Consider the following 26,942-nt stretch of genomic DNA (forward strand, 5'->3'; position numbering starts at 1 on the left):
GTGGTGTAGGTGTCCTGGAGGGTAGGTAGTTTGCCCCCGGTGATGCGTTGTGCAGACCTCACTACCCTCTGGAGAGCCTTACGGTTGTGGGCGGAGCAGTTGCCGTACCAGGCGGTGATACAGCCCTGACAGGATGCTCTCGATTGTACATCTGTAGAAGTTTGTGAGTGCTTTTGGTGATAAGCCGAATTTCTTCAGCCTCCTGAGGTTGAAGAGGCGCTGCTGCGCCTTCTTCACGATGCTGTCTGTGTGGGTGGACCATTCAGAGGGTTAATGGGCAAGACGAACGATTCAAGTGCCTTTGAACAGGGTACGGTAGTAAGTGCCAGATGCAGCGGTTTGTGTCAAGAACTGCAATTTTGCTGGGTTTTTCACGCTCAACAGTTTCCTGTGAGTATCAAGAATGGTCCACCCAGGGGTGGTATAGGGAGGGTTTTTATGGGGGTACCTGGAGGGTCAGGATGGTGGATTGTCTGTCTGATTTGAACCCTTCACAGAAGAAAAAGGAAATAAGAGAAAGTTTTATCTGTGATCTGATTGGTTGATGAAGGTTAATCGGTGATCTGATTGGGTGATGAGGGTGTATCAGTAGTCTGACTGGGTGATGCTGTATCCCTGATTTGATTTGTTGCCTCTCCTGCAGGGTGAGTTTGTGAATGAGTACATCGGAGAGCTGATCGATGAAGAGGAATGTCGCTCCAGGATCAAGTACTACCAGGAGAATGACATCACTCACTTCTACATGCTCACCATCGACAAGGTAAACTATGACATCACTCACTTCTACATGCTCACCATCGACGAGGTAAACTATGACATCACTCACTTCGACATGCTCAACATGGACGAGGTAAACTATGACATCACTCACTTCTACATGCTCACCATCGACGAGGTAAACTATGACATCACTCACTTCGACATGCTCAACATGGACGAGGTAAACTATGACATCACTCACTTCGACATGCTCAACATGGACAAGGTAAACTATGACATCACTCACTTCTACATGCTCACCATCGACGAGGTAAACTATGACATCACTCACTTCTACATGCTCACCATCGACGAGGTAAACTATGACATCACTCACTTCGACATGCTCAACATGGACGAGGTAAACTATGACATCACTCACTTCTACATGCTCACCATCGACGAGGTAAACTATAACATAACTCACTTCTACATGCTCACCATCGACGAGGTAAACTATGACATCACTCACTTCGACATGCTCAACATGGACAAGGTAAACTATGACATCACTCACTTCTACATGCTCACCATCGACGAGGTAAACTATGACATCACTCACTTCTACATGACCTGTTATAATGTTACTGCTGGCCTGGACACTGACTTGTTATAATGTTACTGCTGGCCTGGACACTGTTCTGACCTGTTATAATGTTACTGCTGGCCTGGACACTGACCTGTTATAATGTTACTGCTGGCCTGGACACTGTTCTGACCTGTTATAATGTTACTGCTGGCCTGGACACTGTTCTGACCTGTTATAATGTTACTGCTAGCCTGGACACTGACCTGTTATAATGTTACTGCTGGCCTCGACACTGACCTGTTATAATGTTACTGCTGGCCTGGACACTGACCTGTTATAATGTTACTGCTAGCCTGGACACTGACCTGTTATAATGTTACTGCTGGCCTGGACACTGACCTGTTATAATGTTACTGCTGGCCTGGACACTGGATTGACCTGTTATAATGTTACTGCTGGCCTGGACACTGTTCTGACCTGTTATAATGTTACTGCTGGCCTGGACACTGACCTGTTATAATGTTACTGCTGGCCTGGACACTGACCTGTTATAATGTTACTGCTGGCCTGGATACCGACCTGTTATAATGTTACTGCTGGCCTGGACACTGACCTGTTATAATGTTACTGCTGGCCTGGACACTGTTCTGACCTGTTATAATGTTACTGCTGGCCTGGATACCGACCTGTTATAATGTTACTGCTGGCCTGGACACTGGATTGACCTGTTATAATATTACTGCTGGCCTGGACACTGACCTGTTATAATGTTACTGCTGGCCTGGACACTGACCTGTTATAATGTTACTGCTGGCCTGGACACTGACCTGTTATAATGTTACTGCTGGCCTGGACACTGACCTGTTATAATGTTACTGCTGGCCTGGATACTGACCTGTTATAATGTTACTGCTGGCCTGGACACTGACCTGTTACAATGTTACTGCTGGCCTGGACACTGTTCTGACCTGTTATAATGTTACTTCTGGCCTGGACACCGACCTGTTATAATGTTACTGCTGGCCTGGATACTGACCTGTTATAATGTTACTGCTGGCCTGGACACTGTTCTGACCTGTTATAATGTTACTGCTGGCCTGGACACTGACCTGTTATAATGTTACTGCTGGCCTGGACACTGACCTGTTAGAATGTTACTGCTGGCCTGGATACTGACCTGTTATAATGTTACTGCTGGCCTGGACACTGTTCTGACCTGTTATAATGTTACTGCCGGCCTGGACACTGACCTGTTATAATGTTACTGCTGGCCTGGACACTGTTCTGACCTGTTATAATGTTACTGCTGGCCTGGACACTGGACTGACCTGTTATAATGTTACTGCTGGCCTGGACACTGACCTGTTATAATGTTACTGCTGGCCTGGACACTGACCTGTTATAATGTTACTGCTGGCCTGGACACTGTTCTGACCTGTTATAATGTTACTGCTGGCCTGGACACTGTTCTGACCTGTTATAATGTTACTGCTGGCCTGGACACTGTTCTGACCTGTTATAATGTTACTGCTGGCCTGGACACTGTTCTGACCTGTTATAATGTTACTGCTGGCCTGGACACTGACCTGTTATAATGTTACTGCTGGCCTGGACACTGACCTGTTATAATGTTACTGCTGGCCTCGACACTGACCTGTTATAATGTTACTGCTGGCCTGGACACTGACCTGTTATAATGTTACTGCTGGCCTGGACACTGTTCTGACCTGTTATAATGTTACTGCTGGCCTGGACACTGTTCTGACCTGTTATAATGTTACTGCTGGCCTCGACACTGACCTGTTATAATGTTACTGCTGGCCTGGACACTGTTCTGACCTGTTATAATGTTACTGCTGGCCTCGACACTGACCTGTTATAATGTTACTGCTGGCCTCGACACTGACCTGTTATAATGTTACTGCTGGCCTGGACACTGACCTGTTATAATGTTACTGCTGGCCTGGACACTGACCTGTTATAATGTTACTGCTGGCCTCGACACTGACCTGTTATAATGTTACTGCTGGCCTCGACACTGACCTGTTATAATGTTACTGCTGGCCTGGACACTGACCTGTTATAATGTTACTGCTGGCCTCGACACTGACCTGTTATAATGTTACTGCTGGCCTGGACACTGACCTGTTATAATGTTACTGCTGGCCTGGACACTGTTCTGACCTGTTATAATGTTACTGCTGGCCTGGACACTGACCTGTTATAATGTTACTGCTGGCCTGGACACTGACCTGTTATAATGTTACTGCTGGCCTGGACACTGACCTGTTATAATGTTACTGCTGGCCTGGACACTGTTCTGACCTGTTATAATGTTACTGCTGGCCTGGACACTGTTCTGACCTGTTATAATGTTACTGCTGGCCTGGATACTGACCTGTTATAATGTTACTGCTGGCCTGGACACTGACCTGTTATAATGTTACTGCTGGCCTGGACACTGTTCTGACCTGTTATAATGTTACTGCTGGCCTGGACACTGACCTGTTATAATGTTACTGCCGGCCTGGATACCGACCTGTTATAATGTTACTGCTGGCCTGGACACTGACCTGTTATAATGTTACTGCCGGCCTGGATACCGACCTGTTATAATGTTACTGCCGGCCTGGACACTGACCTGTTATAATGTTACTGCTGGCCTGGACACTGACCTGTTATAATGTTACTGCTGGCCTGGACACTGACCTGTTATAATGTTACTGCTGGCCTGGACACTGACCTGTTATAATGTTACTGCTGGCCTGGACACTGACCTGTTATAATGTTACTGCTGGCCTGGACACTGTTCTGACCTGTTATAATGTTACTGCTGGCCTGGACACTGTTCTGACCTGTTATAATGTTACTGCTGGCCTGGATACTGACCTGTTATAATGTTACTGCTGGCCTGGACACTGACCTGTTATAATGTTACTGCTGGCCTGGACACTGTTCTGACCTGTTATTATGTTACTGCTGGCCTGGACACTGACCTGTTATAATGTTACTGCCGGCCTGGACACTGACCTGTTATAATGTTACTGCCGGCCTGGACACTGACCTGTTATAATGTTACTGCTGGCCTGGACACTGTTCTGACCTGTTATAATGTTACTGCTGGCCTGGACACTGTTCTGACCTGTTATAATGTTACTGCTGGCCTGGACACTGTTCTGACCTGTTATAATGTTACTGCCGGCCTGGACACTGACCTGTTATAATGTTACTGCTGGCCTGGACACTGTTCTGACCTGTTATAATGTTACTTCTGGCCTGGACACCGACCTGTTATAATGTTACTGCTGGCCTGGACACTGTTCTGACCTGTTATAATGTTACTTCTGGCCTGGACACTGACCTGTTATAATGTTACTGCTGGCCTGGACACTGTTCTGACCTGTTATAATGTTACTGCTGGCCTGGACACTGTTCTGACCTGTTATAATATTACTGCTGGCCTCGACACTGACCTGTTATAATGTTACTGCTGGCCTGGACACTGACCTGTTATAATGTTACTGCTGGCCTGGACACTGACCTGTTATAATGTTACTGCTGGCCTGGACACTGACCTGTTATAATGTTACTGCTGGCCTGGACACTGGACTGACCTGTTATAATGTTACTGCTGGCCTGGACACTGGACTGACCTGTTATAATGTTACTGCTGGCCTGGACACTGTTCTGACCTGTTATAATGTTACTGCTGGCCTGGACACTGACCTGTTATAATGTTACTGCTGGCCTCGACACTGACCTGTTATAATGTTACTGCTGGCCTGGACACTGTTCTGACCTGTTATAATGTTACTGCTGGCCTGGACACTGACCTGTTATAATGTTACTGCTGGCCTGGACACTGACCTGTTATAATGTTACTGCTGGCCTGGACACTGACCTGTTATAATGTTACTGCTGGCCTGGACACTGACCTGTTATAATGTTACTGCTGGCCTGGACACTGACCTGTTATAATGTTACTGCTGGCCTGGACACTGACCTGTTGGGTTTCCAGGACCGGATCATCTGTTACTGCATACCTCTTCACCAGCCTGACCTGTGTTTCCAGGACCGGATCATAGACGCTGGCCCTAAAGGGAACTACTCCCGCTTCATGAACCACAGCTGCCAGCCCAACTGTGACACGCAGAAGTGGACGGTGAACGGAGACACGAGAGTTGGGCTGTTCGCTGTCTGTGACATCCCTGCTGGTGAGAACCCAGACATGTCCACTGTTCTCTTGTTTTATGGTTGACTTAGTTAGTTGGTGTTTTGTGGTTTAATAAAGGGACAGTGTGTTAATGTACCAAACATGAGTCAGGCTCATGGTCTTGTGAGGGGGTAGCCCTACCTGCGAATTCAAAATTAGTGTCACCCTCGGCTCAAAAGGGAATTTCCTCTTGGTCTGACGTTGGTTTCTCCCGTGGGAGACATGGGTTCAGATCCCAACCATGACATTAACATGGTGTTTTGTGGTTTCCAGGGACAGAGCTCACCTTCAACTACAACCTGGATTGCCTTGGTAATGAAAAGACGGCGTGTCGCTGTGGGGCTTCCAACTGTAGCGGTTTCCTTGGAGATCGGCCCAAGGTGAGTTTGCTCCTCTCGGGAACAATCAGAAATGATCGAAAGATTTAGAATGGGGACACTTTATAAAAAACACATGACAGTCTTGAGGTCCACCTGACTATTGTCTCCTGTTCCAGACCTCTGGTGGCCAGGCCCCTATCTGACTGTTGTTTCCTGTCAGACCTCTGGTGGCCAGGCCCCTATCTGACTGTTTCCAATCAGACCTCTGGTGGCTAGGCCCCTACATTAGTGCTGTTTCCTGTCAGACCTCTGGTGGCCAGGCCCCTATCTGACTGTTTTCTGTCAGGCCAGGCCCTTATCTGACTGTTTCCTGTCAGACCTCTGGTGGCCAGGCCCCTACATTAGTGCTGTTTCCTGTCAGACCTCTGGTGGCCAGGCTCCTATCTGACTGTTGTTTCCTGTCAGACGTCTGGTTTCCAGGCCGCGGAGCCCAAGGGGAAGAAAGCCAAGAAGAAAGTGAAGAAGCGTCGGGCGCGGAACGAGGGGAAGGAGTCTGAGGACGAGTGTTTCCGCTGTGGAGACGGAGGTCAGCTGGTTCTGTGTGACAGGAAGAGCTGCACCAAGGCCTTCCACCTCTCCTGCCTGGACCGCACCAAGAGACCCTTCGGTAAGACCCTAACCCCCTAACCCCTGACCCTTCCACCTCTCCTGCCTGGACCGAACCAAGAGACCCTTCGGTAAGACCCTAACCCCCTGACCCTTCCACCTCTCCTGCCTGGACCATACCAAGAGACCCTTCGGTAAGACCCTAACCCCCTGACCCTTCCACCTCTCCTGCCTGGACCATACCAAGAGACAATTCGGTAAGACCCTAACCCCCTGACCCTTCCACCTCTCCTGCCTGGACCACACCAAGAGACCCTTCGGTAAGACCCTAACCCCTGACCCTTCCACCTCTCCTGCCTGGACCATACCAAGAGACAATTCGGTAAGACCCTAACCCCCTGACCCTTCCACCTCTCCTGCCTGGACCATACCAAGAGACCCTTCGGTAAGACCCTAACCCCCTGATCCTTCCACCTCTCCTGCCTGGACCATACCAAGAGACCCTTCGGTAAGACCCTAACCCCCCTAACCCCCTAACCCTTCGGTAAGACCCTAACCCCTGACCCTTCCACCTCTCCTGCCTGGACCATACCAAGAGACAATTCGGTAAGACCCTAACCCCCTGACCCTTCCACCTCTCCTGCCTGGACCACACCAAGAGACCCTTCGGTAAGACCCTAACCCCCTGACCCTTCCACCTCTCCTGCCTGGACCACACCAAGAGACAATTCGGTAAGACCCTAACCCCCCTGACCCTTCCACCTCTCCTGCCTGGACCATACCAAGAGACCCTTCGGTAAGACCCTAACCCCCTGACCCTTCCACCTCTCCTGCCTGGACCATACCAAGAGACCCTTCGGTAAGACCCTAACCCCCTGACCCTTCCACCTCTCCTGCCTGGACCATACCAAGAGACCCTTCGGTAAGACCCTAACCCCCCTAACCCCCTAACCCTAAGCCTTCGGTAAGACCCTAACCCCCTGACCCTTCCACCTCTCCTGCCTGGACCATACCAAGAGACCCTTCGGTAAGACCCTAACCCCCTGACCCATCCACCTCTCCTGCCTGGACCACACCAAGAGACCCTTCGGTAAGACCCTAACCCCCTGACCCTTCCACCTCTCCTGCCTGGACCATACCAAGAGACCCTTCGGTAAGACCCTAACCCCCTGACCCTTCCACCTCTCCTGCCTGGACCATACCAAGAGACCCTTCGGTAAGACCCTAACCCCCCTAACCCCCTAACCCTAAGCCTTCGGTAAGACCCTAACCCCCTGACCCTTCCACCTCTCCTGCCTGGACCATACCAAGAGACCCTTCGGTAAGACCCTAACCCCCTGACCCTTCCACCTCTCCTGCCTGGACCACACCAAGAGACCCTTCGGTAAGACCCTAACCCCCTGACCCTTCCACCTCTCCTGCCTGGACCACACCAAGAGACAATTCGGTAAGACCCTAACCCCCCTGACCCTTCCACCTCTCCTGCCTGGACCATACCAAGAGACCCTTCGGTAAGACCCTAACCCCCTGACCCTTCCACCTCTCCTGCCTGGACCATACCAAGAGACCCTTCGGTAAGACCCTAACCCCCTGACCCTTCCACCTCTCCTGCCTGGACCATACCAAGAGACCCTTCGGTAAGACCCTAACCCCCTGACCCTTCCACCTCTCCTGCCTGGACCACACCAAGAGACCCTTCGGTAAGACCCTAACCCCCTGACCCTTCCACCTCTCCTGCCTGGACCACACCAAGAGACAATTCGGTAAGACCCTAACCCCCTGACCCTTCCACCTCTCCTGCCTGGACCATACCAAGAGACCCTTCGGTAAGACCCTAACCCCCCTAACCCCCTAACCCTAAGCCTTCGGTAAGACCCTAACCCCCTGACCCTTCCACCTCTCCTGCCTGGACCATACCAAGAGACCCTTCGGTAAGACCCTAACCCCCTGACCCTTCCACATCTCCTGCCTGGACCATACCAAGAGACCCTTCGGTAAGACCCTAACCCCCTGACCCTTCCACCTCTCCTGCCTGGACCACACCAAGAGACCCTTCGGTAAGACCCTAACCCCCTGACCCTTCCACCTCTCCTGCCTGGACCATACCAAGAGACCCTTCGGTAAGACCCTAACCCCTGACCCTTCCACCTCTCCTGCCTGGACCATACCAAGAGACCCTTCGGTAAGACCCTAACCCCCTAACCCTAACCCTTCGGTAAGACCCTAACCCCCTAACCCTAACCCTAACCCTTCGGTAAGACCCTAACCCCCTAACCCTAACCCTTCGGTAAGACCCTAACCCTAATTAAGAATACAAAGCTGAAATATCTCATCAATAGTATTCAACTCCTTTGTTTATGGCAAGGAGCCTAAATAAGTTCAGGAGTAAAAATGTGCTTAACAAGTCTCATAATAAGTTGCATGGACTCACTCTGTGTGCAATAATAGTGTTTAACATGATTTTTGAATGGCTACCTCATCGCTGTACCCCACACGTACAATTATCTGTAAGGTCCCTCAGTCCAACAGTGAATTTCAAACACAGATTCAACCACAAAGACCAGGGAGGTTTTACAATGCCTCGCAAAGAAGGGTAGATGGTTAAAACATTCCATTAAAAAGGCAGACATTGAATATCCCTTTTGAGCATGGTTAAGTTATTAATTACACTTTGGTTGGTATATCAATAGAGCCCCATAGTGTAGGTGTTATAATACCCTAGCGGTCAAACAGGGAAATGGTACCAATCGTGTTTCCACCATTCATTCCTCCCATAGGGGATTTAACAATGAATTAAAATAAGGTCTGTTTGGTGTAGGTTTACCCTGGCATGACGTTTTGATAGCCATGTAAATCTCTCTAGGGTAAGGTGACTATCAATATATTATTCAGCTCTATTCTCTCTCAGATTCTAAAATGCTAATTAGAATGAAAGTAGACATCGTGCAAGACTACAAATCCCTGCCAGCACCTGCACGTCATCTCTGACACCTTTGCTAACAGGTATTATTTAAAACTTGCACAGTTCAGTTTTCACTCAAAATCTCACGATACATGGCCCCATTCATTCTTTCCTTTACACGGATCAGTCGTCCTGGTCCCTTTGCAGAAAAACAGCCCCAAAGCATGATGTTTCCACCCCCATGCTTCACAGTAGGTATGGTGTTCTTTGTCCTCCAAACACGACGAGTTGAGTTTTTACCAAAAAGTTGTATTTTGGTTTCATCTGACCATATGACATTCTCCCAATCTTCTTCTGGATCATCCAAATGCTCTCTAGCAAACTTCAGACAGGCCTGGACATGTACTGGCTTAAGCAGGGGGACACGTCTGGCACTGCAGGATTTGAGTCCCTGGCGGCGTAGTGTGTTACTGATGGTAGGCTTTGTTACTTTGGTCCCAGCTCTCTGCAGGTCATTCACTAGGTCCCCCCGTGTGGTTCTGGGATTTTTGCTCACCGGGGTGAGATCTTGCGTGGAGCCCCAGATCGAGGGAGATTATCAGTGGTCTTGTATGTCTTCCATTTCCTAATAATTGCTCCCACAGTTGATTTCTTCAAACCAAGCTGCTTATCTATTGCAGATTCAGTCTTCCCAGCCTGGTGCAGGTCTACAATTTTGTTTCTGGTGTCCTTTGACAGCTCTTTGGTCTTGGCCATAGTGGAGTTTGGGGCTGTGGACAGGTGTCTTTTATACTGATAACAAGTTCAAACAGGTGCAATTAATACAGGTAACGAGTGGAGGACAGAGGAGCCTCTTGAAGAAGAAGTTACAGGTCTGTGAGAGCCAGAAACCTTGCTTGTTTGTAGGTGACCAAATACTTATTTTCCACCATAATTTGCAAATAAATTCATAAAAAATCCTACAATGTGATTTTCTGGATTTTCTTTTCTCATTTTGTCTGTCATAGTTGAAGTGTACCTGTGATGAAAATTACAGGCCTCGTCTTTTTAAGTGGAAGAACTTGCACAATTGGTGGCTGACTAAATAATTTTTTGCCCCACTGTATATAAATAACATAATGTGTTAGTTATATAATAGATTGGTTATTATGTTATGTTTCAGGGCGCTGGGACTGCCCGTGGCACCACTGTGACGTGTGTGGAAAGCCATCTGAGGCCTTCTGCCAGCTGTGCCCCAACTCTTTCTGCAAGAACCACCAGGAGGGGGCGCTACGGCCCTGGCCCCCCAATGGACAGCTCTGCTGCCAGGAGCACGACCACCTCTAACCCAACACCCAGAGTGGACTGAGGCCTAGGCTGACCCGGACCCCGACACACCCCCTCGGACCCCCTAAAGGCTTCAGGAGAGGCCTTGACCACAGTCTGGGAGATGCTGACCTGCAGCAGAACTGGGCCCAACTCCATAATGTCTTCAAGATGACAGACGGACAGAAATCCCTTTATGAATGTATGTTGTCTCTCTCCTCATCAGGGATCTGCTGTACTAATCTACACCTCGAACCAACCAGGTCCTTTTACACTCAGATAGCCAGCTAATCAGGTCCTTCCACCTGTTAGTTGTTTGTCTGTAACTCGTCTGCACTGAGAGAACTAAACACACACCTGTCTGTGGTACAAACACACAAGACAGTCAGAGTACAGTACACCTCCCAGCTACAGCCAGCAGAGTACAGTACACCTCCCAGCTACAGCACAGTACACCTCCCAGCTACAGTCAGCAGAGTACAGTACACCTCCCAGCTACAGTCAGCAGAGTACAGTACACCTCCCAGCTACAGCCAGCAGAGTACAGTACACCTCCCAGCTACAGCCAGCAGAGTACAGTACACCTCCCAGCTACAGCCAGCAGAGTACAGTACACCTCCCAGCTACAGCCAGCAGAGTACAGTACACCTCCCAGCTACAGCCAGCAGAGTACAGTACACCTCCCAGCTACAGCCAGCAGAGTACAGTACACCTCCCAGCTACAGCCAGCAGAGTACAGTACACCTCCCAGCTACAGCCAGCAGAGTACAGTACACCTCCCAGCTACAGCCAGCAGAGTACAGTACACCTCCCAGCTACAGCCAGCAGAGTACAGTACACCTCCCAGCTACAGCCAGCAGAGTACAGTACACCTCCCAGCTACAGCCAGCAGAGTACAGTACACCTCCCAGCTACAGCCAGCAGAGTACAGTACACCTCCCAGCTACAGCCAGCAGAGTACAGTACACCTCCCAGCTACAGCCAGCAGAGTACAGTACACCTCCCAGCTACAGCCAGCAGAGTACAGCACACCTCCCAGCTACAGCACACCTCCCAGCTACAGCCAGCAGAGTACAGTACACCTCCCAGCTACAGCACAGTACACCTCCCAGCTACAGTCAGCAGAGTACAGTACACCTCCCAGCTACAGTCAGCAGAGTACAGTACACCTCCCAGCTACAGCCAGCAGAGTACAGTACACCTCCCAGCTACAGCCAGCAGAGTACAGTACACCTCCCAGCTACAGCCAGCAGAGTACAGTACACCTCCCAGCTACAGCCAGCAGAGTACAGTACACCTCCCAGCTACAGCCAGCAGAGTACAGTACACCTCCCAGCTACAGCCAGCAGAGTACAGTACACCTCCCAGCTACAGCCAGCAGAGTACAGTACACCTCCCAGCTACAGCCAGCAGAGTACAGTACACCTCCCAGCTACAGCCAGCAGAGTACAGTACACCTCCCAGCTACAGCCAGCAGAGTACAGTACACCTCCCAGCTACAGCCAGCAGAGTACAGTACACCTCCCAGCTACAGCCAGCAGAGTACAGTACACCTCCCAGCTACAGCCAGCAGAGTACAGTACACCTCCCAGCTACAGCCAGCAGAGTACAGTACACCTCCCAGCTACAGCCAGCAGAGTACAGTACACCTCCCAGCTACAGTCAGCAGAGTACAGTACACCTCCCAGCTACAGCACACCTCCCAGCTACAGCCAGCAGAGTACAGTACACCTCCCAGCTACAGCCAGCAGAGTACAGTACACCTCCCAGCTACAGCCGGCTACAGCATTTGTCTCATCTCTTGAAGCGCCACTGCTCTCCTCTCATAGATTACTTTAAACAGTAGAGGTTTCTATTATTTATGTGTGTATATGAAAGAGCAACGTTCTAGTAATACTGGAATATTGTTAGTTCCAGGTGGTTTTATATCTGATAAGTAATATCTATGGATAGGCCTTGAATTAGGTTTGTTTCCTGTAATAGCCATAGGATACATTTAATTTTAAGTACATGATATTGTTTTAATTGTTTTCTTCATTTGAGTGATGCTAGTATACCTGGTCAGATAGTGTTATTAAAGCACAGAGCTGAAACCTTATTGTGGACTTTTACTCTGAAACCTTGTTGATGTTATTTCAGGTTTTCTAGGTCAGGAGCTCTTGGCCTCAGCATGTATTGTTTTATTTTTGTGAGTTGAGGCGTCCATGTGGTTTAAAGCACAGTGAGTTACACTACATTTATTTATTTATACCTTTATTTAACTAGGCAAGTCAGTTAAGAACAAATTCTTATTTTCAATGACGGCCTAGGAACAGCGGGTTAACTGCCTTGTTCAGGGGCAGAACGACAGATATGTATACATTCGAACTTGTAACCTTTCGGTTACTAGTCCAATGCTCTAACCACCACCCTGCCGCCCCAACATGACCAAAAAAGTAGTGAAGACATCAAAACTGAAATATCATGTAGTAACCAAAATAAATGCATTCCAGGTGACTACCTCATGAAGTTGAGAGAATGCCAAGAGACAGCAATGCTGTCATCAAGGCAAAGGGTGGCTCTACCCCGGTAGAGTTCACCGTAACTAAACCTCTCTACCCCGGCAGAGTTCACCCTAACTAAACCTCTCTCTACCCGGGCAGAGGTTGATGGATGTCGTTAAACCCATTGTTATTGAGCACTGTCATTTACTGTTGAGCTGCATTGTGCTATTAGGAGTATTGGAACTGCTGTTGTCATAGTACCCAGAGACTAATATGTAAATAATAATAATATAATAATATGAGGGAAAAGTTATGCATTTATTGTAAATATCATACAACTAATAAGATTGTATGTTTGATGCAGTGCTGATTCTCTTTTTGTGCCAGACTTCAAAACGTATGAATCATGGCAATAATAGTGTTAAAAACCATCACATGCATTTTAGCCTCCGTTCTGTGACTTCAGGTTCTAAGGACTTGTAGGGCTGGTTTCCCTGACACAGATGAAGGAGAATCTCTAGGGCTGGTTTTCCTGACACAGATGGAGGAGAATCTCTAGGGCTGGTTTCCCTGACACAGATGGAGGAGAATCTCTAGGGCTGGTTTTCCTGACACAGATGAAGGAGAATCTCTAGGGCTGGTTTCCCTGACACAGATGGAGGAGAATCTCTAGGGCTGGTTTCCCTGACACAGATGAAGGAGAATCTCTAGGGCTGGTTTCCCTGACACAGATGGAGGAGAATCTCTAGGGCTGGTTTCCCTGACACAGATGGAGGAGAATCTCTAGGGCTGGTTTCCCTGACACAGATGGAGGAGAATCTCTAGGGCTGGTTTCCCTGACACAGATGGAGGAGAATCTCTAGGGCTGGTTTCCCTGACACAGATGGAGGAGAATCTCAGTCCAGGACTAGGCTTTGGGCTGGATTTAATCCGTATTAAAATGTGAAATCCTTAGATTAGGGCCTAATGAATTTATTTAAATTGAAATTGAGAGAATTACCTGAAAGAGGAATGATCAATCGTACCTCTTTCAGGTAATAAATTCAAGGAAATCACAAATGATTGATGGGCTATGCATAAGCTTCTAATTTATAGCCTCTGTCTCATAATATGAGCCACGCTCTCCATTGGCCTCACTCCTTAAACGCTCTTGGAGTCCCAGGAAAAACTAGACTAGAATAGCTTGCTGGAAGAATTTAGTTTTATAATTTCTTATACTAATAGACTATTGGAAGAGGGATGCAAGCTCTTGTTAAGTACAGCAGCCAATAGAAATGGCCATGTGCTGGGGAGTTTGAAAGGAGGAGGGTAGGCTATATCAGTTATTTGTTCAGACCCGTAACCATTCAATCTTGGTGACGCAAAAAGAAAACCATCTGCATCTTGTTGTAGTCCTTTTATTATTGAAGCATGTCATTACGGCCAACTGTTGAAAGGGAAGGAAACAATGAAGCAACAACAAAAAGGGGAGGCTAATACGCATGTCGCACAACATGCTAGCCTAAAATTGTAACTTTTCTGTCGTGCGGCAGCCTAGGATAAAATGCTCACTAACAGGGATGTAAACAATTGTGGGAAATATGCTTTTTTAGCATGTGGAACACTTCTGGGATCTTTTTCAGTTCATGAAACATGGGACTTGCATTTATATTTTTGTTCAGTGTAGATATAGCCTGTCCCCAGAGAGAGAGAGACTGGCAACATGCTACGACACTCACATGCATTAGCCTGTCCCCAGAGAGAGAGACTGGCAACATGCTACGACACCCACATGCATTAGCCTGTCCCCAGAGAGAGAGAGAGACTGGCAACATGCTACGACACCCACATGCATTAGCCTGTCCCCAGAGAGAGAGAGAGACTGGCAACATGCTACGACACCCACATGCATTAGCCTGTCCCCAGAGAGAGAGAGAGACTGGCAACATGCTACGACACCCACATGCATTAGCCTGTCCCCAGAAAGAGAGAGAGACTGGCAACATGCTACGACACCCACATGCATTAGCCTGTCCCCAGAGAGAGAGAGAGACTGGCAACATGCTACGACACCCACATGCATTAGCCTGTCCCCAGAAAGAGAGAGAGACTGGCAACATGCTACGACACCCACATGCATTAGCCTGTCCCCAGAGAGAGAGAGAGAGACTGGCAACATGCTACGACACCCACATGCATTAGCCTGTCCCCAGAGAGAGAGAGAGAGACTGGCAACATGCTACGACACTCACATGCATTAGCCTGTCCCCAGAGAGAGAGAGAGACTGGCAACATGCTACGACACCCACATGCATTAGCCTGTCCCCAGAGAGAGAGAGAGAGACTGGCAACATGCTACGACACCCACATGCATTAGCCTGTCCCCAGAGAGAGAGAGAGACTGGCAACATGCTACGACACCCACATGCATTAGCCTGTCCCCAGAGAGAGAGAGAGACTGGCAACATGCTACGACACCCACATGCATTAGCCTGTCCCCAGAGAGAGAGAGAGAGACTGGCAACATGCTACGACACCCACATGCATTAGCCTGTCCCCAGAGAGAGAGAGAGAGACTGGCAACATGCTACGACACCCACATGCATTAGCCTGTCCCCAGAGAGAGAGAGAGACTGGCAACATGCTACGACACCCACATGCATTAGCCTGTCCCCAGAGAGAGAGAGAGACTGGCAACATGCTACGACACCCACATGCATTAGCCTGTCCCCAGAGAGAGAGAGAGAGACTGGCAACATGCTACGACACCCACATGCATTAGCCTGTCCCCAGAGAGAGAGAGAGACTGGCAACATGCTACGACACCCACATGCATTAGCCTGTCCCCAGAGAGAGAGAGAGAGACTGGCAACATGCTACGACACCCACATGCATTAGCCTGTCCCCAGAGAGAGAGAGAGACTGGCAACATGCTACGACACCCACATGCATTAGCCTGTCCCCAGAGAGAGAGAGAGAGACTGGCAACATGCTACGACACCCACATGCATTAGCCTGTCCCCAGAGAGAGAGAGAGAGACTGGCAACATGCTACGACACCCACATGCATTAGCCTGTCCCCAGAGAGAGAGAGAGAGACTGGCAACATGCTACGACACCCACATGCATTAGCCTGTCCCCAGAGAGAGAGAGAGAGACTGGCAACATGCTACGACACCCACATGCATTAGCCTGTCCCCAGAGAGAGAGAGAGAGGCAACATGCTACGACTGAGACTGGCAACATGCTACGACACCCACATGCATTAGCCTGTCCCCAGAGAGAGAGAGGCAACATGCTACGACACCCACATGCATTAGCTGGCAACATGCTACGACACCCACATGCATTAGCCTGTCCCCAGAGAGAGAGAGAGACTGGCAACATGCTACGACACCCACATGCATTAGCCTGTCCCCAGAGAGAGAGACTGGCAACATGCTACGACACCCACATGCATTAGCCTGTCCCCAGAGAGAGAGACTGGCAACATGCTACGACACCCACATGCATTAGCCTGTCCCCAGAGAGAGAGAGAGACTGGCAACATGCTACGACACCCACATGCATTAGCCTGTCCCCAGAGAGAGAGAGAGAACATGCTACTGGCAACATGCTACGACACCCACATGCATTAGCCTGTCCCCAGAGAGAGAGAGAGACTGGCAACATGCTACGACACCCACATGCATTAGCCTGTCCCCAGAGAGAGAGAGAGAGACTGGCAACATGCTACGACACCCACATGCATTAGCCTGTCCCCAGAGAGAGAGAGAGACTGGCAACATGCTACGACACCCACATGCATTAGCCTGTCCCCAGAGAGAGAGAGAGAGACTGGCAACATGCTACGACACCCACATGCATTAGCCTGTCCCCAGAGAGAGAGAGAGAGACTGGCAACATGCTACGACACCCACATGCATTAGCCTGTCCCCAGAGAGAGAGAGAGAGACTGGCAACATGCTACGACACCCACATGCATTAGCCTGTCCCCAGAGAGAGAGAGAGAGACTGGCAACATGCTACGACACCCACATGCATTAGCCTGTCCCCAGAGAGAGAGAGAGAGACTGGCAACATGCTACGACACCCACATGCATTAGCCTGTCCCCAGAGAGAGAGAGAGAGACTGGCAACATGCTACGACACCCACATGCATTAGCCTGTCCCCAGAGAGAGAGAGAGAGACTGGCAACATGCTACGACACCCACATGCATTAGCCTGTCCCCAGAGAGAGAGAGAGAGACTGGCAACATGCTACGACACCCACATGCATTAGCCTGTCCCCAGAGAGAGAGAGAGAGACTGGCAACATGCATTAGCCTGTCCCCAGAGAGAGAGAGAGACTGGCAACATGCTACGACACCCACATGCATTAGCCTGTCCCCAGAGAGAGAGAGAGAGAGAGACTGGCAACATGCTACGACACCCACATGCATTAGCCTGTCCCCAGAGAGAGAGAGAGAGACTGGCAACATGCTACGACACCCACATGCATTAGCCTGTCCCCAGAGAGAGAGAGAGAGAGACTGGCAACATGCTACGACACCCACATGCATTAGCCTGTCCCCAGAGAGAGAGAGAGAGAGACTGGCAACATGCTACGACACCCACATGCATTAGCCTGTCCCCAGAGAGAGAGAGAGAGAGAGACTGGCAACATGCTACGACACCCACATGCATTAGCCTGTCCCCAGAGAGAGAGAGAGAGAGACTGGCAACATGCTACGACACCCACATGCATTAGCCTGTCCCCAGAGAGAGAGAGAGAGAGACTGGCAACATGCTACGACACCCACATGCATTAGCCTGTCCCCAGAGAGAGAGAGAGAGACTGGCAACATGCTACGACACTCACATGCATTAGCCTGTCCCCAGAGAGAGAGAGAGAGACTGGCAACATGCTACGACACCCACATGCATTAGCCTGTCCCCAGAGAGAGAGAGAGAGACTGGCAACATGCTACGACACCCACATGCATTAGCCTGTCCCCAGAGAGAGAGAGAGAGACTGGCAACATGCATTAGCCTGTCCCCAGAGAGAGAGAGAGAGACTGGCAACATGCATTAGCCTGTCCCCAGAGAGAGAGAGAGACTGGCAACATGCTACGACACCCACATGCATTAGCCTGTCCCCAGAGAGAGAGAGAGAGAGAGACTGGCAACATGCTACGACACCCACATGCATTAGCCTGTCCCCAGAGAGAGAGAGAGAGACTGGCAACATGCTACGACACCCACATGCATTAGCCTGTCCCCAGAGAGAGAGACTGGCAACATGCTACGACACCCACATGCATTAGCCTGTCCCCAGAGAGAGAGAGAGAGAGACTGGCAACATGCTACGACACCCACATGCATTAGCCTGTCCCCAGAGAGAGAGAGAGAGAGACTGGCAACATGCTACGACACCCACATGCATTAGCCTGTCCCCAGAGAGAGAGAGAGAGAGACTGGCAACATGCTACGACACCCACATGCATTAGCCTGTCCCCAGAGAGAGAGAGAGAGACTGGCAACATGCTACGACACCCACATGCATTAGCCTGTCCCCAGAGAGAGAGAGAGAGAGACTGGCAACATGCTACGACACCCACATGCATTAGCCTGTCCCCAGAGAGAGAGAGAGAGAGACTGGCAACATGCTACGACACCCACATGCATTAGCCTGTCCCCAGAGAGAGAGAGAGAGAGAGACTGGCAACATGCTACGACACCCACATGCATTAGCCTGTCCCCAGAGAGAGAGAGAGAGACTGGCAACATGCTACGACACCCACATGCATTAGCCTGTCCCCAGAGAGAGAGAGAGAGAGACTGGCAACATGCTACGACACCCACATGCATTAGCCTGTCCCCAGAGAGAGAGAGAGAGACTGGCAACATGCTACGACACCCACATGCATTAGCCTGTCCCCAGAGAGAGAGAGAGAGACTGGCAACATGCTACGACACCCACATGCATTAGCCTGTCCCCAGAGAGAGAGAGAGAGACTGGCAACATGCTACGACACCCACATGCATTAGCCTGTCCCCAGAGAGAGAGAGAGAGAGAGACTGGCAACATGCTACGACACCCACATGCATTAGCCTGTCCCCAGAGAGAGAGAGAGAGACTGGCAACATGCTACGACACCCACATGCATTAGCCTGTCCCCAGAGAGAGAGAGAGAGACTGGCAACATGCTACGACACTCACATGCATTTCTTTATGGCAGATGTTTACTGCATCTGCTACACAGTTATAACATTTACAAATTAACCTTATGTAAATCTATCAGAATATGTTATAGAAAGATAAGCATTATATTATAGGAGTAACTTTGGACGGGTAATTTCAAAAGTCAAGCCATTGTTTATAGGGAATACAGTTCATTCAGACCCCTTGACTTTTTCCACATTTTGCTACATTACAGCATTATTCTAAAAAGGGTTTTAAAAAATTAAATAAATAATACTCAATCTACACACAATACCCCATAATGACAAAGTGAAAACAGGTTTTTTGAAATTGAGCTCAGGTGCATCCTGTTTCGATTGATCGTCCTTGATGTTTCTACAACTTGATTGGACATGATTCGGAAAGGCACACACCTGTCTATATAAAAGGTCCCACAGTTGACAGCAGTACATGTCAGAGCAAAAAATTATGTTGAAGGAAATGTCCGTAGAGCTCAGAGACAGGATTGTGTCGAGGCACAGATCTGGGGAAGGGTACCAAAAAATGTCTGCAGCATTGAAGGTCCCCAAGAACACAGTGGCCTCCATCATTCTTAAATGGAAGAAGTTTAGAACCACCAAGACTCTTCCTAGAGCTGGCCGCCTGGCCAAACTGAGCAATGGGGAAGAAGGGCCTTGGTCAGGGAGGTGACCCAGAACCCTATGGTCACTCTGACAGAGCTACAGATTTCCACTGCGGAGATGGGAGAACCTTCCAGAAGATAAACCATCTCTACAGTACCCCACCAATCAAGCCTTCATGGTAGAGTGGCCAGACGGAAGCCACTCCTCAGCATAAGGCGCTTGGAGTTTGCCAAAAGGCACCTAAAGGACTCTCAAACCATGAGAAACAAGATTTAATTATTTGGCCTGAATGCCAAGCGTCACGTCTGGAGGAAACCTGGCACCATCCCTACGGGGAAGCATGGTGGTGGCAGCATCATGCTGTGGGGATGTTTATCAGTGGCAGGGACTGGGAGACTAGTCAGGATCGAGGGAAAGATAAAAGGAACAAAGTACAGAGAGATCCTTGACGAAAACGTGCTCTAGAATGCTCAGACTGGTGCGAGGTTCACCTTCAAACAGGACAACGACCCTAAGCACACAGCCAAGACAACGCAGGAGTGGCTTTGAATGTCCTTGAGTGGCCCAGCAAGAGCCCAGACTTGAACCTGATCGAATCTCTGGAGAAACCTGAAAATAGCTGTGCAGCGACTCTCCCCATCCAACCTGACAGAGCTTGAGAGGATCTGCAGAGAAGAATTGGAGAAAGTCCCCAAATACAGGTGTGCCAAGAAGACTCGAGGCTGTAATCGCTGCCGAATGTGGTTCAACAAATTACTGAGTAAAGGGTCTGAATGCTTATGTAAATTTGTAAAGATTTTTTTTTTTAAATCTGTTTTTGCTTTGTCATTATGGGGCATTGTGTGTAGATTGGCGGGAAATGTAATCAATTTTAGAACACACTGTATATGAGCAGGCTATTAAATTGTGGCAAACACAGCATTAATTTAAACTTAATTTGGCTAAAGAAAATGTCTCAACAGAATGAAATAAAACAATTGCAAACTGGTTTAAACCTTGACAAAAGTTTTGAACAGGCTATATTGCAGCAATTACCAACAAAGGCAAGTGCCTACAATACCCAATAAATGACAGAAATAGGCTGTTATGGGGATCACGTGACCCTTGAACGAGATGGCCGCATGAACTAAGAGCTCCACACAAGTCGTTTCCAACTCATCTGACCTCCACTTCAAGTTTAAACTCCTTTAGCTTTAGTAAGAAAGTAATGGCGGCTACAAAAGGCGGCATTACAGGTGACATTGTTATCCGGACTCGAGCATTAGCGGCGGAAAAAGCCTCCAAGAAGAAACTAGCTTCAGAAAAAGCTAGCGCCATTAGCCAGGAGCATTAATGCTATTACTAAAGGAGGTAAGACAACATATAGCCGACATCCAAAGACCCACCCGACCTGCTAAATGTCATTATAGCCGTCTAATCTATATTTATTTTCAGTTAGACTGTATGGTGGGTTAGAGTCAGGGTCAGTTACACTGTACGGTGGGTTAGAGTCAGGGTCAGTTACACTGTATGGTGGGTTAGAGTCAGGGTCAGTTACACTGTATGGTGAGTCAGGGTCAGTTACACTGTATGGTGGGTTAGAGTCAGGGTCAGTTACACTGTATGGTGGGTTAGAGTCAGGGTCAGTTACACTGTATGGTGGGTTAGAGTTAGACAGTACGGTGGGTTAGAGTCAGGGTCAGTTACACTGTAAGGTGGGTTAGAGTCAGACAGTATGGTGGGTTAGAGTCAGGGTCAGTTACACTGTATGGTGGGTTAGAGTCAGGGTCAGTTACACTGTATGGTGGGTTAGAGTCAGGGTCAGTTACACTGTAAGGTGGGTTAGAGTCAGACAGTATGGTGGGTTAGAGTCAGGGTCAGTTACACTGTATGGTGGGTTAGAGTTAGACAGTACGGTGGGTTAGAGTCAGGGTCAGTTACACTGTACGGTGGGTTAGGGTCAGACAGTAAGGTGGGTTAGAGTTAGACAGTACGGTGGGTTAGAGTCAGGGTCAGTTACACTGTATGGTGGGTTAGAGTCAGGGTCAGTTACACTGTATGGTGGGTTAGAGTCAGGGTCAGTTACACTGTATGGTGGGTTAGAGTTAGACAGTACGGTGGGTTAGAGTTAGACAGTACGGTGGGTTAGAGTCAGGGTCAGTTACACTGTATGGTGGGTTAGAGTCAGGGTCAGTTACACTGTACGGTGGGTTAGAGTCAGGGTCAGTTACACTGTACGGTGGGTTAGAGTCAGGGTCAGTTACACTGTATGGTGGGTTAGAGTCAGGGTCAGTTACACTGTATGGTGGGTTAGAGTCAGGGTCAGTTACACTGTATGGTGGGTTAGAGTCAGGGTCAGTTACACTGTACGGTGGGTTAGAGTCAGGGTCAGTTACACTGTATGGTGGGTTAGAGTCAGGGTCAGTTACACTGTATGGTGGGTTAGAGTCAGGGTCAGTTACACTGTAAGGTGGGTTAGAGTTAGACAGTACGGTGGGTTAGAGTCAGGGTCAGTTACACTGTATGGTGGGTTAGAGTCAGGGTCAGTTACACTGTACGGTGGGTTAGAGTCAGGGTCAGTTACACTGTATGGTGGGTTAGAGTTAGACAGTACGGTGGGTTAGAGTCAGGGTCAGTTACACTGTACGGTGGGTTAGAGTCAGGGTCAGTTACACTGTATGGTGGGTTAGAGTTAGACAGTACGGTGGGTTAGAGTCAGGGTCAGTTACACTGTATGGTGGGTTAGAGCCGGGGTCAGTTAGACAGTAAGGTGGGTTAGAGTCAGGGTCAGTTACACTGTACGGTGGGTTAGAGTCAGACAGTATGGTGGGTTAGAGTCAGGGTCAGTTACACTGTACGGTGGGTTAGAGTCAGGGTCAGTTACACTGTATGGTGGGTTAGAGTCAGGGTCAGTTACACTGTATGGTGAGTCAGGGTCAGTTACACTGTATGGTGGGTTAGAGTCGGACAGTACGGTGGGTTAGAGTCAGGGTCAGTTACACTGTATGGTGGGTTAGAGCCGGGGTCAGTTACACTATGGTGGGTTAGAGTCGGGGTCAGTTACACTGTATGGTGGGTTAGAGTCGGGGTCAGTTACACTGTATGGTGGGTTAGAGTCGGGGTCAGTTAGTGTGCTGGGTTAGAGTCAGACAGTATGGTGGGTTAGAGTCGGGGTCAGTGAGACAGTATGGTGGTGACTAACCCACTGAAAAGTGGGTTCAATTTGACTGTATATTGGGTTAGTCCGGGTCAGTTACACTGTATGGTGGGTGAGTCAGGGTCAGTTAGTGTGCTGGGTTAGAGTCAGGGTCAGTTAGTGTGCTGGGTTAGAGGCAGGGTCAGTTAGTGTGTTGGGTTAGAGTCAGGGTCAGTTAGTGTCAGTGTGCTGGGTTAGAGTCAGGGTCAGTTAGTGTGCTGGGTTAGAGTCAGGGTCAGTTAGTGTGCTGGGTTAGAGTCAGGGTCAGTTAGTGTGTTGGGTTAGAGTCAGGGTCATTTAGACAGTGTTGGGTTAGAGTCAGGGTCAGTTAGTGTGTTGGGTTAGACTCAGGGTCAGTGTGTTGGGTTAGAGTCAGGGTCAGTTAGTGTGTTGGGTTAGAGTCAGGGTCAGTTAGTGTGTTGGGTTAGACTCAGGGTCAGTTAGTGTGTTGGGTTAGAGTCAGGGTCAGTTAGTGTGGTGGTGTGTTGGGTTAGAGTCAGGGTCAGTTAGTGTGTTGAGTCAGGGTCAGTGTGTTGGGTTAAAGTCAGGGTCAGTTAGTGTGTTGGGTTAGTCAGGGTCATTTAGACTGTATGGTGGTTTAGAGTCGGGGTCAGGTTAAATTTGACTGTGGATTAGAGTCTGAGGAATACAGTAGTTCTGTCTGTCTGGGTCATAGCACACCGGTCTCATATTCTTGTGATGTTTCTCCCAGTCATTAGACAAGCACACAGGCAACAGCCAACGCTGCACTCCGGATTTATTTCCATGGTTCGAGATACACCTGCTGGTATTGGGTTAGGAGTTAGTCATCCACCTCTTTGGTGGCTCCTCCCCTCTGCAGCTGGAGACAATCAGCCAATAGCCAGCTGCCTGGGTGTGGCCGGCCTAGGCGCAGAACCCTGACCCATCCCCCGGGGAAACAGGTGGTGGAGGACGACATCATGCTCTCTCCCTGCCAGACTCTCCTCTTCCATCTGGGGGGTCAGCAATGGCTGGCTGTGATTGGCTTGGCATTTCAGCTTCCAGTACTGATACATGAAGTGGACTGTCTCCTGGTTCAGCTGCAGGGCCTGGGACACCTCCTTCACATCGACTAACTGGTGTGGCGACTCCTCCAGCTGCTGTAGTCTGATGTGACGGAGGCTCAGGGCCTCCACTGGGTTGGGGACTGGATGAGGGACAGGGGCGTTAAGAACTTCATCTCCTCTCAGTCTCCCTCCCCTCCTCCCCTCCTCCTTGCCGTCCTCTCCTCCCACCAGACCAGAGTGTTTGGGGCAGAAGGACTTGAACTTGACCTCATCCTGCTCTTTGATGATGGTGTTCATCTCCAGACTGCTGTCTAAGGCACAGCTCACATGGAACGCTGTCCGACAGCTTTCAGCTGAACACTGAGGGAACAGAGAGGAATGCTAAGGTAACTGACAGAAAACTGACAGAGAAAGGACTGCTAACGTGACAGAAATCCACACTAACAGTTATTAAAGCCTTCTCCATGCTAGCTTCATAGATCCAGTCTGGTCTTTACAGAGACAGCAGGTCAGTGTGTACAGGATCCAGTCTGGTCTTTACAGAGACAGCAGGTCAGTGTGTATCTGTATACAGGGGCCAGTCTGGTCTTTACAGAGACAGCAGGTCAGTGTGTATCTGTATACAGGGGCCAGTCTGGTCTTTACACAGACAGCAGGTCAGTGTGTACAGGATCCAGTCTGGTCTTTACAGAGACAGCAGGTCAGTGTGTATCTGTATACAGGATCCAGTCTGGTCTTTACAGAGACAGCAGGTCAGTGTGTACAGGATCCAGTCTGGTCTTTACAGAGACAGCAGGTCAGTGTGTATCTGTATACAGGATCCAGTCTGGTCTTTACACAGACAGCAGGTCAGTGTGTATCTGTATACAGGATCCAGTCTGGTCTTTACACAGACAGCAGGTCAGTGTGTACAGGATCCAGTCTGGTCTTTACAGAGACAGCAGGTCAGTGTGTACAGGATCCAGTCTGGTCTTTACAGAGACAGCAGGACAGTGTATACAGGATCCAGTCTGGTCTTTACAGAGACAGCAGGTCAGTGTGTACTTGTGTACAGGATCCAGTCTGGTCTTTACAGAGACAGCAGGTCAGTGTGTATCTGTATACAGGATCCAGTCTGGTCTTTACAGAGACAGCAGGTCAGTATGTACAGGATCCAGTCTGGTCTTTACAGAGACAGCATGTATCTGTGTACAGGATCCAGTCTGGTCTTTACACAGACAGCCGGTCAGTGTGTACAGGATCCAGTCTGGTCTTTACAGAGTCAGTTACACTGTATGGTGGGTTAGAGTCAGGGTCAGTTACACTGTCTTTACAGAGATAGCAGGTCAGTGTGTACTTGTGTACAGGATCCAGTCTGGTCATTACAGAGACAGCAGGTCAGTGTGTACCTGTGTACAGGATCCAGTCTGGTCTTTACAGAGACAGCAGGTCAGTGTGTATCTGTATACAGGATCCAGTCTGGTCTTTACAGAGACAGCAGGTCAGTGTGTACCTGTGTACAGGATCCAGTCTGGTCTTTACAGAGACAGCAGGTCAGTGTGTATCTGTATACAGGATCCAGTCTGGTCTTCACACAGACAGCAGGTCAGTGTGTATCTGTATACAGGATCCAGTCTGGTCTTTACACAGACATCAGGTCAGTGTGTACAGGATCCAGTCTGGTCTTTACACAGACAGCAGGTCAGTGTGTACAGGATCCAGTCTGGTCTTTACAGAGACAGCAGGACAGTGTGTATCTGTATACAGGATCCAGTCTGGTCTTTACAGAGACAGCAGGTCAGTGTGTATCTGTATACAGGATCCAGTCTGGTCTTTACAGAGACAGCAGGACAGTGTGTATCTGTATACAGGATCCAGTCTGTTCATTACAGAGACAGCAGGTCAGTGTGTATCTGTATACAGGATCCAGTCTGGTCTTTACACAGACAGCAGGTCAGTGTGTATCTGTATACAGGGGCCAGTCTGGTCTTTACAGAGACAGCAGGTCAGTGTGTATCTGTATACAGGGGCCAGTCTGGTCTTTACACAGACAGCAGGTCAGTGTGTACAGGATCCAGTCTGGTCTTTACAGAGACAGCAGGTCAGTGTGTATCTGTATACAGGATCCAGTCTGGTCTTTACAGAGACAGCAGGTCAGTGTTTACAGGATCCAGTCTGGTCTTTACAGAGACAGCAGGTCAGTGTGTATCTGTATACAGGATCCAGTCTGGTCTTTACACAGACAGCAGGTCAGTGTGTATCTGTATACAGGATCCAGTCTGGTCTTTACACAGACAGCAGGTCAGTGTGTACAGGATCCAGTCTGGTCTTTACACAGACAGCAGGTCAGTGTGTACAGGATCCAGTCTGGTCTTTACAGAGACAGCAGGACAGTGTGTATCTGTATACAGGATCCAGTCTGGTCTTTACAGAGACAGCAGGTCAGTGTGTATCTGTATACAGGATCCAGTCTGGTCTTTACACAGACAGCAGGTCAGTGTGTATCTGTATACAGGATCCAGTCTGGTCTTTACACAGACAGCAGGTCAGTGTGTATCTGTATACAGGATCCAGTCTGGTCTTTACAGAGACAGCAGGTCAGTGTGTACAGGATCCAGTCTGGTCTTTACAGAGACAGCAGGTCAGTGTGTACAGGATCCAGTCTGGTCTTTACAGAGACAGCAGGACAGTGTATACAGGATCCAGTCTGGTCTTTACAGAGACAGCAGGTCAGTGTGTACAGGATCCAGTCTGGTCTTTACAGAGACAGCAGGACAGTGTATACAGGATCCAGTCTGGTCTTTACAGAGACAGCAGGTCAGTGTGTACTTGTGTACAGGATCCAGTCTGGTCTTT

At 49.1% G+C, this 26,942-nt stretch overlaps 2 protein-coding genes across 4 annotated transcripts in view; one reads left to right on the forward strand and one right to left on the reverse strand.

Annotated features, from left to right (window-relative positions):
• LOC139384055 (nuclear receptor binding SET domain protein 2) overlaps nucleotides 1–11,230 on the forward strand; it is a 63,198-nt gene extending 51,968 nt beyond the window's left edge. For all 3 annotated transcript variants that reach the window (XM_071128688.1, XM_071128690.1, XM_071128689.1), the window contains 5 exons: nucleotides 644–760; nucleotides 5,361–5,502; nucleotides 5,775–5,881; nucleotides 6,287–6,488; nucleotides 10,492–11,230. In XM_071128688.1, the coding sequence (XP_070984789.1) occupies nucleotides 644–760; nucleotides 5,361–5,502; nucleotides 5,775–5,881; nucleotides 6,287–6,488; nucleotides 10,492–10,655 (732 nt within the window). In that variant the 3' untranslated portion in view covers nucleotides 10,656–11,230. The remainder of the gene's footprint in view (nucleotides 1–643; nucleotides 761–5,360; nucleotides 5,503–5,774; nucleotides 5,882–6,286; nucleotides 6,489–10,491) is intronic.
• An 8,131-nt stretch (nucleotides 11,231–19,361) lies between these two features.
• Nucleotides 19,362–26,942, reverse strand: part of LOC139384013 (protein Jade-1-like) — a 44,060-nt gene continuing 36,479 nt past the window's right edge. The window contains exon 8 of the mRNA XM_071128642.1: nucleotides 19,362–24,467. Coding sequence (XP_070984743.1) covers nucleotides 23,931–24,467 — 537 coding nt within the window. The 3' untranslated portion in view covers nucleotides 19,362–23,930. The remainder of the gene's footprint in view (nucleotides 24,468–26,942) is intronic.

Source organism: Oncorhynchus clarkii, chromosome 25 (genome assembly GCF_045791955.1).
Source record: "Oncorhynchus clarkii lewisi isolate Uvic-CL-2024 chromosome 25, UVic_Ocla_1.0, whole genome shotgun sequence".
NCBI classification, from domain to species: Eukaryota; Metazoa; Chordata; class Actinopteri; order Salmoniformes; family Salmonidae; genus Oncorhynchus; species Oncorhynchus clarkii.